We start from the raw sequence: 10,477 nt of genomic DNA on the forward strand, positions 1-10,477 counted from the left end.
ACATCACAGAGCAGGAGGGGTTGTGCTTTGTGACTCTGGTTCAACCGCCACTGGAATATCCCATTCGAATCAGGACATCCCAAAACTAGATGGATACAGACAACTGGGGGAGAGCTCAGAGAAAAGCAGCAAAAATGGAGGAACTGCAGCAAGACTGAAAAACCAGATCGACAGTGCCCGGCTAAATGACTTCAGACGGAGTGGGGAAATGAGATCTAAGCCCCTGTAAATACCGGAAGAGGATAAAACCATGGAGGGGCAGGAATCAAGCAGGTTAGGACATGGGGCTGGACCAAGGAGCAGTGGGATGAAATGAAGAAAGGAAATATTTTAGGCTAAATATCAGGAAAATCTTCCTGATCCGGGAACCTGGGAACAATCTTCCAAGGGAAGGGGAAGCCCCAGGACTTGAGCCCTTCCAACGAAACCGGACAAAGCCCCCAGCACTGCACGGCAAAGCGCACCCTGCTCTTGGCTGCGGGAGAACGGACGAGGTCGGGCCTCACAAGACTCCTCCAGTCCCTCCCCATTCTTGAATGTCGATGATTCAGGGAAAAATCAAAGTGCTGAGAACAGGGGCCCCAGCCCAGCGAAGGGTTGCCTTGAAAGCGCAGGCTCCACGGTGCATTTATAACCCTGAAATAGCCGGTTACTACCTCAGTAAACTCCTAGTGTTCCTCAGCGACGCCCCGAACTGCCTCTGCAGGCCTGTCCCAGGTCCTCCGCTCCTCCTGTTCCCTGCCATATCATCCAGCTGAGACAGACGTGGCCACACCCCGCTTTGCACTGGTTCTCTTGACATCCATTGCACTGCTAACCCCGTCCTCCCGGGTGAACAGTTCCAGAGGGGGAGCCACGTTAGTCTGTGTACAGCAAAAACAACGAGAGGCCCGGAGCGCTTTAAAGACTGACACATTTCTGCAGGCAGAAGCTTTCGTGGGCTGCAGCCCACTTCGTCAGACGCAGTTGCAGCCCACGAAAGCTTCTGCCTGCAGAAGTGTGTCAGTCTTTAAAGTGCTCCAGGACTCTCGTTGTTTTTACCATCCTCCCTGGTTCCCAGGCCCACAATCTTGGGTTCATCTTCAACTCCCCCTCCCAGCACACATCCCTGCTGCATTTCCCTCCATAGCGTATCAAAAAAAAAGCTGATGTTTGCCTGGCCTGTAGACCCATTGGAGAAATGCAGAGGTCAACACTTCCGGTCTTCTCCCTCCTAACCCCAGACTAACGAGCGGGTTGAACAATGTAATGGAACCCTTAAAATGATGTTGAAAACTTTTATGGACCGACCCCTGGGGACTAGGATAAAGCCGACCTGCCCAGCTGTTTGCCTATTGGGAGGGGCCCCAGGAATCCAGGAGTCTTCCCTTTTGAACTGCTCTATGGGCGGGAGGTAGAGGGCCGAGTGGGCAGGTACAGCTTCCCCCAAGGGCGAGTCCTTGCTGCAGGACATGTTGGCCTCCTGGGAAAACTCACTCAACCTATGGGTTTTGCCCAGGAGAATCTGGTGAGCGCGCAGGAGAAACAGACAGCTTGGTCTGCCCGCACCGCGCGTCTGGATGTACAGCACAGGGACGGAGGGCTAGTCTTCCTTCCAGTGCAGAGGAATAAACTCCAGGCTGCCTGGGAAGGGCCCTTTAAAATCATCAAACAGTTCAATGAGGCCACCGGTGTGGTGGAGCCATCTAACCTCTGCCGCCTCCACCGAGGGGAACATGATGAAACCCTTGTTCTGACTGAGCAAATTCAACCTTGACACTAGGAGGAGGAGGGAGCGAGCTGGTGGCAGAACCAGGGTCGAGCCTCTCCCTGGACTCCGCAGCCCTTGCTGACACTGAACCCCCACCCAGCAAGCAGAGAGCGGGGTGTGCGGCAGGGTGACCACCAGGTACGAGCCTGGACGGATGGCGCTTGCTGTCCACCGGGTGGAAACGGGCCCCGGTTCAAAGTCCATCCTTCAGGGTTACTGGGAAAACCCCCCAGAGCCTGGAGAAAGAAATGGCTGACATGCTGGAGTCAGGGGTGATCCAACCGTCAGACAGGCCGGGGGCATCCTAAGGAAGGGTCAGGCAGATGCTGTGTGGAGTGTAGGAAGCTCACCACCATCCCCACAGCTGCTGCATACTCCATGCCCAGACCAGGCTCCTGTTCTAGCGGACACGTTGGGAGGGGCTCAACCCCTGAGCACAAGTGACCTCCTTAAGGTTATTGGCAGATGCCTTTGCACTCGGAGGCCAGGCTCAAATTGGCATTTGCCATCCTAACAGGGGGAGTTGCTGGTCCCACCTTCCAGCAGCTGGTGGGTGGGTGACAGGATGGGCCGGGGGAGTTTGGCCTGGTATGTACAGATGGTATTTGTGTTTTCGGTCAGACCTGGAAGGGCACGGGAGCCAGGTAAGGAAGTCTCACAGCATCCAGACAGCAGCCTGACTGGCAAGGTGGCGAGGGCAGAAGTGGGCTGTCCCAGCCATGGGGTGGGGAGGGGCTGCATAAAACCAGAGCCTGCCAAAGTGGAGGCGATTAAGGACTGGCCCAGTCCCCAGGGTGGGAAACAGATACAGCCCTTTCCTCTGACTGCCCCCTCCCTGATCGGTGTAAGAACAGCCAGCCAGACAAGGGTCGACACCGTGTCGACAGGCCTTCTGCCCGCTGAAGTCTTGCCTACGTGCTGAGAGACTAGCTGGTCGCCAGATTTGGGGGTGGGAAGGAATTGTCCCCCACGTCAGATTGGCAGCAGCCCTGGGGGGGTTTTCACCTTCCCTCTGCAGCCCGTGACACGGGTCACCCGCGGGTTTAAACTAGTGTCAATGGTGGAGTCTCTGTAACTGGACGTCTTTAAGTCATGATTTGAGGACATCACTAACTCAGCCAGAGCTCCGGGGTCTACCAGAGGAGTGGGTGGGTGAGGTTCTGTGGCCTGCAACCTGCAGGAGGTCAGATCACGCAAGTTCCTTCTGGCCTTAACCTCCATGAAAGAAGCCCTGGGTACAGACCCGGTTCTGGTATGCTCGGACGTCGATAAGCTTTTTTCTGCTGATCACAAATGCCTCTGACACAGGCTGTGGTGCTGATGCTAACTAGTGAAAAGGGCAAGAGATGCCCAACAGCGAACCTGAGCAAGAAATAGCTTCCCTGAGAGACAAGTGATGTGACAGTGGAAGAACGATGCTTGGCTAGGGTGTGAACCCTCAGCAAGTTACAGTCCTAGCCGGCCCCTTCGCCCTACCCGCTGACCACTCCCCGCACACCTGGCTACAGCCAAGGAAAGGGCCACACGCCACATTGCTCAAATGTAACCTGGTGCGCCGAGATCCTCTCTGGGCGTTAAAGGGAATGCCTATTTGCTTGCTGATGCTCTGTGCAGGAAATAAGGCAGTGGGTACAGCAGGACAATAGCAAAGGCCCCACCTGTATAAAGAAACGGCTGCTCTGCCCAGCTGTTGATTTGGCTCTGGATATACGACAACTATGAACGTGTAACCATGGGGAAAACCCAGGGGTGGATTTTGAAGGATTGACTCTGACCAACACCCCAGGCTGGATTTGGGGGTGAGCACTGGTGAGCTTTTTAGCATGTGTGTAGGTTCTTTTATTGTTTTAAAAAGGTTTTGCTGGGGATACAGCAGTGTAAATCCAGGAGCTGGGCAGCCTTACAACCCCGATCAGGAAGGAGTGAGACATGGGTCTCTGCCCAAGACAGGGGATGGCTGGGAGCCAGAAACTTTGGAGAGGGCCTTTGAGGGACCCTAGAGGGGGCATACGGGTGCAGTTACCCTGAACCTGTGACACCTGGCAGTGGTTAGCCAAGCCATCAGCTTCGTCCACCTCCGTAACTGTCGGTAGATCAAAGAACCCGTGACGGCAGCTGTTACTGCATTCAGCCCATCACCACCACCCCATCTAAGCCCAGCCCAGCCTCCCCATGCAGTTCAAAATGCTGATGCCCTGAAAGGCTGGTAGGAGGAAGAGAGAAGCATGGGGGTAGACGCAGAGCCCCTGGGTTGGGGGGAGAATAAGGGGCACACAGAAATCCTGGCATGCGGTGAGGGGTGAGAAGTGAGCAGGTACTCAGAGCCCCGGCATAGATGGAGAACAGGAGACAACAGTATGTGGGGAAGGGGGAAAGGAGGGGTACACAGAGCCCCAGGCCTGGGGAGGAAAGGGAGAGCTGGGATGGCAAATGGGGGGCACGTAGATCCCTGGTATTGGGGGTGTAGCAGGGACTCCCTGAAATTGAGGGGGATGGGAGGTGGGGGGGGGAATGGAGGGCTATAAAGAGCCCCCAGCCAACAGAAGCAGCGAAGTGTGTGCCCCCCCAAATTTCAGAGCTGGTAAAAAATGCCAATGATTTTTTGTGGGCAAATTTTGAAAATAAACGGTGGGTTCCTTTTTAGCAGCTTGTGAAAGATCTTGGGGTTTTTTTACATGAAAATGGTGGTTTTCAAAAATATTTGGAAAAAAGTATTTAAAACCCGAGCCTGAAAATTAAAAATGCAACCAGAAACTTGCCCTGAAAATGTCTTGGTTTCTGGCTTTTCATGCAACAACTGGAAAGCTTCAACCAAATGAAGCTTTTCAGTGAAAAGACTCGTCCTGGTTAAGAAAACAACCGTCTCTTAAAAACCTGTTTTGATGAAAAGTGCCAACCTTGACCCAGCTGGGGGCTGTTTACTGACTCCTTTCCTGGAAATCACCGAGCTGAACTCTGGCCGGCTCGGTAGCACAAGATGCTGCCCATGTCTCTCCACGAGCCCTGCGCACGTTTGGCGGGAAGGCAAGGTGTTAACGAAATGCCTGTTACAGGTTAGCCATATCAGCACGTTCGGAAACGTGCCGTGGAAAGGGTTCGACACGCAGGCCTGGCTCTCCGGTGCACGATCCCTTGCACCGTCCGCACACCAGTGCACAGGCAGTATAAAATGCTACCAGAGCAGACTGGGAACCCTCTGCACCCTGGAATGGGGAGTTTACCCCACACCCCCTAGGAAACGGTTAACATGGGCCTGAAAGGCCACATAACTTGCCTTCACGTCCCTGGAAGGTGGGCCAGGCCTTGTTAGACGTACAGCCCATCTGGGGGAGAGGTGGTTACCCCTCTAAAGAGCCACGGAGCCCAGCTGGAGGGAGGAGACCCAGAGGAGGGGAGGTAGATTGGCCCTCCTAGCTTCTCTGGGAAGCAGCCTGAAAGACGGCTGCAGAGAACAGACAGCCTGGCAGGCTTCTTCAGGGGTGCATGGGGAGAGGGGCCTGGAGGAGCCCTCTGCCTGAACCCCTGGGCGAGGGGAGGGGTGTGCTACCCCCGGGCGGGGGAGTCGACCGAGGCCCGGAAGTCTGTGGTTAAACAGGCGGAGAGGCTAGAGCAGCGGGGAGGCGGCTGCCCGCGAAGCAGGCGGTTTGGTTTAGACACACTGCCCTCCGGCTTTGGGACGAGGCTCTGAAGCCCGGCAGGGGCAGGAGTCTGTTATGTGGCCTGGCCAGAGCGCCAGACCATAAGAAGGTGAGGGAAACAGGCAAAAATGCTGCAATGCCACATCCGGTGAGAACGGGGGGGGGGGGGCATAATGGGTGGTGAATTTGCTCCCTCATCCCCCTTTGCACGTGAGCGCTCAAGGTGTAGGGCGACAGTGAATCGGATCCAGTGCGTCTAGGCTGAGCTACCCCCACAGGGCTGGCTGCGGCAGTCACACGCGGATGGGCACGGCCGAGGTGTGTGAATTAAGCTCTCTCGTCCGTCTGGGGGCTAGCGGAGCAGTGTAGTAGTGAGAGCAAGCGACACACAAGCATGGCGGGCGTGCGGGCTGACCTGCACTAGCTGGTGCAGTGCTGTGCTGTGCTCCATACAGCTCCAGAGCGCCTAGGAGAAACGCACGGGGCACCCACAGGATCGAGGAGCAGAAAGTGTGTGCTAAAAGCACAGGGGCCAAGACAAAAGGGTGAGGGAAAAGGACCGCTTCTTGGCCACAGGAGGAAAGACTCGGTGGGGTTTCTGCATATGCACGTGCCTGTGTGCGGGTCTGGCCCCCTAGGAAGGTAAGCAGGACTTGGGGCCGCTGTGTAAACAGAAAATAACACCAGAAAAACGCCAAGTCTGCATCACCAATTTCTCCTTTAACATGATACTGACCCACTGCAAAGCCGCGGAATCTGCCACGGCCCTGCTGGGGGCTACGAGATCATATTAATACCAAAGCAGCCTGTGATCGTGTAGTTAAGGTCTGTCCCACAGGGACACCAAAGGGGGGGCAGAGTGAACGTGCAAAGGTCTCGCCCTGCCCATATCAACCGCAGGACGTTCAGCTGGGGGGTTCTTCTGAAAGAAAACCAAAAAAAAGGCAGCAGGAACTATTTTTCTAGAGGGAAAAGTGACTGTGGGATGAAATGTCTCCATGAGTATCTGTACTAGTTGTACATCGTGATCTGTATCCAAGATGTGCTCCGCTTCTAAGATGGTGTTTTAGCCTGGGGCAGGGAAGTGTGTAAGTAGATGAGTAAATAGATGTCAGCTGCTGGTTTTTATAATCTGTTGTTTTTCTCTAATGCTTTGTTCCAAGTGCCAAGTAAAAATAGGTGAAGGGGGCTGGTGGTCAGGATTACTGATCAGAGGTGTCACATCCAGCTGGACCTGCAGGATAGCAATGGTTGGAGACACAGGGCAAGGTACTCATGTCCCACTTGAAGAGTGGCAGAATTGCAAGATGTAGCAACCCTTCCAGCATGGGATGTGGAACATGAGACAGGGATGGGCAAAAGGCCTCAGGCGTGACCAGACGAGGACCAGAGTGGCGACAGTAATGGCTTCCCGTTCTCCTCCTCAAATGCAGGCAGCTGGCTTCTCTGCAAACCATCCAATGGGCACAATCCCCCGGGTCCAAGAGCAGGCCCGGGGTGCGGAGTGACTGCGAATGGGGTTAAACGGGAGCCGCGCTGCAGCCCCAACACTGGCTCCTGCGAGAATAAGGCAAGAGCAAAACAAGACCCAGTTCTCTTCTGTCCCGCCAGCCTCGCCCAGCCAGGCCAGACGGGCTAGTGTGGGAAGGGAGACGGAGGGGCTGGGAACGGGGCAATGCCTGTAATGTGGTTTGTGGGGTGCGCGAGGGCAGAGACGGGGAGGAGGAAAAGACCCAGGAGAAACACTACGGCTTTCTTCCCTCTGTCCCGCCCCACGAGGCCCGGACGCCGGCCTCCTCAGAAAGACCGCGTGAATGATGGCTGAATCCAGCGCCGCGTGCTCCACCCCAGAGCTGCCGGGGCTCCACTCAGCCTCCTGCCCCCCACACAGCTCAGGGCAGTCCCGAAATCCACCCCAGCTTGCACGTGGCTTCTCAAGGGTCCCTATGGAAGTCACGGTGGCTAGGATGTAGTAGCCGCAGGATGCCCCTTTCGGCCCTTGCAGTGCCCCCCACTCACCTAGAATGTCTGAGCCAGGGAGCTCGTGGTTGGGAGCCTAGAGGTAGCTCTGTAGTGGGCAGGGAGACCCTGCTGCCCCACGGGCATTGCCCAGAGATCTGTGCAGCTGCCCTGCAGTGCGTGCTGTAAAGGGCTGCAGGGCAAGGGGGAATCTGGTCAGCAACATGCGGCTACAGGGGCCTTTGCTGCTGTTTCTTGGTGAAGAGGAAGAAGGTTGGTTGGGGAAATTCCTACGCAGACTCCGGGGAGAGGGGGCAGTGTAGTCACTGATCCCAGGCAGGGCTTTTGAACCCCGCTGAGCTGGGAAGGGTCAGTGCCCAAGGCCGGAGAGGGGAGGGCTTCAGGGAGAGAAATAAAACCAGGGCGGGCGGGTCAGGACAGGGCAGGTATCGCATTGAAGTGGTTCCCATGCAGAACGTCCTCAGCCAGCCACTGCCCCTCACGCCATGGCAGCCCTAGGGGACAGTTTTCAAAGGGAGCTGAGCAGAGCCATGAGCAAGAGCACCCCAAAGCAGCCAAGAGCCCCCCACCAGCCCCCCAGAGCATCCAAGGAGACTTGCCCTGATAAGCACCCACCGTTCTGCTATGGGGCAGAGCACGCTGCCCTCTGCGCTTCCAGCCCCCCGACGTACAGAACAGCACCCAAACACAGAGAGAAGCAGAGAAAGGGGGTTCAGGGAGCACGGAGGAGCTGTCCCAGGCTGGTGCCCCCGTGACAGAGCCAGCCCCCTGCAGCAAATGCTGTGGCTCAGCCAGGCCTCTCAGTGCCTGCCCACCCTCTGGGCGCCGCGGTGTCTCTGCAGAGACCAGCCGTCCTTGCTTCGAGAACCAAGCCCTCGAGGGAGAGTCACGCCCCGGACATGAAACGACGGCCAGACCACGCACCTCGGCACGACCACAGGCCAAACGTACTCTGCCCCCCCATGGCCGCCAGCAAACCCTGGGGGCCGTCCTGCCACGCAGCCGTCGAGGGGCTGCAGGCCCAGGGCCCACACACCGAAAGGGGAGCCCTCTGCCCCACGCCCCGTCCCTCTTGCAGGTCTCAGTGCACCCCAGGCCGTGCAGTCGAGACACCACACGTAAGTCACCGAGCGTACGAAAGAGCCGCTCGCGTTACCCCTTCTTTGCCCGACTGCGTTTCTACTGGCCTGCGACGTCCGCCGGTGCCAGTCACCTGCATGCCTGGCCTTTGGGAAGGGGGAGACGCTCGCTGGCCTGTCCAGAGCCTATGCAAAGATTTGCTGTCCTCCTCCTCCTCCTCCTCCTCGCTGGCAGGGGGTTTGACAGGGCACCCGGCTTCCCAGACTGTCAGCCCAGCTGCTAGGCAGGATGGCCGGGTGGACCATAGTATTGTCATGGGGGCACTGAGAGCAAGTCCCGGAGAGATCCACCCCCCGGCTCACCGCAGGGCTTTGGAGAGGATGCCCAGGACCTTGGGCAGGACCCGGAATTGAGGGGAGGGTGGCGGGAGGGTCAGGGGAAAAGCGGGCCGGGAGCCAGGACTCCTTGGTTCTGTGTCTGAAGTGATCGAACTGTACCCAGGAAAGAGAGGGGGAACCGCCTAATCTGATCCCTGGGCAGACACCCCAGCACGGGCTCTACCCCGGTGGGACCTCATCTCCTATCCCACAGGGCAAAGAGATGAGGAAACCTTCCGATGTACAGCTGGCGTGAGGACGGCTGGGGAGGGGGAATTAGGTAGGGGTGTCCCATGCTTGTCGATTTACCAGATGAGGGGGAGGCCAGGGGTCCCGGACGAAAGGGTTCTCGGACTCACCTGTAAGCCAGGCTCATGCACTCAAAGAGCCGGGTGAGGGTCGGGTCGATGGTCCGGGGATCAGCTGGCTCTGGCTCAGCACCGTGGTGGCGCCGGCGGGGCACCGAGTCGCTGTGGGGCGAGGACACCATGAAGTGGCCGCTGTGGATGACCTGGGAGCGGGGCAGAGAGCCTGAGCCCGGCCCGGCACTGCCAGAACCCGGACCCTCGGAGTCTGAATCGGAGTCCGAGTCTGGGCCCGACCCAACCTGTGGGTCCGGGAACGGTCTGTGCAGCCCCACCTGCGTTCCAGCCATTGCGCCCAGGGTCGGGGGCCGGCAGCCGTCTGCCAGCAAACCTCTGTCTGTCTAGGTGTGCATCACAGCAGTGTCCGAGCCCCACGTCTGCCCTAGTAGCATAACACCTGTGCACCACTGCCCTCATCAGCATAATCCATGCCCCCCCATCAGCACGGTGCTGCCAGGCCCCCTCTCCCTGCTGGCTCCGAGACTCCCTGCTAAGCTGCAGTTTCCCCTCCTGGCTGGCCAGAATCCTATTTATAGGGCTCCCAGGTGTAACCCCGCCCCGGCCTCAGCCTAGCTTCTTTACCCCAGCCATGCCTTCGGGTGGGGCCAGGGGTGGGCGTGAAGCAGGGAGTTAACTCCTTGTCTGCTGGATGTGGGGAAAAGGTGGGGCCTCTGGGTTTTATTTCCCTGGCAAGTTGCCTAAATGTAAAGGAGAAAACTCCAGCTTCCCCCCTGTTCCCAACCCCCCCGGCGGGAGGCCAGAGACAGGACTCAGGGGCAGCGGGTCCCCTCGCCCCGCGACTAGAGAGCTCCCTCGGCTTTGTTTACCTTGGCTCATCGGCCGCTCTGCTGTGTGCCTGCGTGTGGGAGAAAAATACCTGGTATTTACTTAGCGCCTCTGCACTAATGTATCCCCCAGCACTGCCCGGGAACAAATACAGATTAAGGGACAAAACCAGGTGAGATTATAGCAACCAGGGGCCAGCGCAGCACAACGCAGGGATCGATTCACTGAGCCATGCCACAGGGCCCTGGAAACAGACGGGGGGGAGAACCCGCTTTAAACTGACTTCTCCAGAAAGTCAGCAACGGAGGAGGAGGTGTTGTGAAGATGGGACAAATGGGGGAGAAAACATCTAGAATCATAAGGATCCTGCCACAGCAGAGCCCTTTTGGGAACCGTTGTGTTTACACATGAGAGGCCTGCCCCTCAGAGAGGTTTAAAGGGGCCATCCAAGCCAAATGCTTGGTCACAGCCTTTTATAGCTGCTTATCTAAACACCAGCAG

At 57.4% G+C, this 10,477-nt stretch overlaps 1 protein-coding gene across 2 annotated transcripts in view; it reads right to left on the reverse strand.

The window, feature by feature from the left end:
• The window catches only part of MLXIPL (MLX interacting protein like), a 46,220-nt gene extending 36,547 nt beyond the window's left edge, over window positions 1-9,673 (reverse strand). For both annotated transcript variants that reach the window (XM_067537745.1, XM_067537744.1), the window contains exon 1: window positions 9,185-9,673. In XM_067537745.1, coding sequence (XP_067393846.1) covers window positions 9,185-9,480 — 296 coding nt within the window. In that variant the 5' untranslated portion in view covers window positions 9,481-9,673. The remainder of the gene's footprint in view (window positions 1-9,184) is intronic.
• Window positions 9,674-10,477: the final 804 nt, after the last annotated feature.

This window comes from Emydura macquarii, unplaced genomic scaffold, assembly GCF_026122565.2.
Source record: "Emydura macquarii macquarii isolate MOO-44397 ecotype Brisbane River unplaced genomic scaffold, CSIRO-AGI_Emac_v2 contig_450, whole genome shotgun sequence".
Taxonomy (NCBI): domain Eukaryota; kingdom Metazoa; phylum Chordata; order Testudines; family Chelidae; genus Emydura; species Emydura macquarii.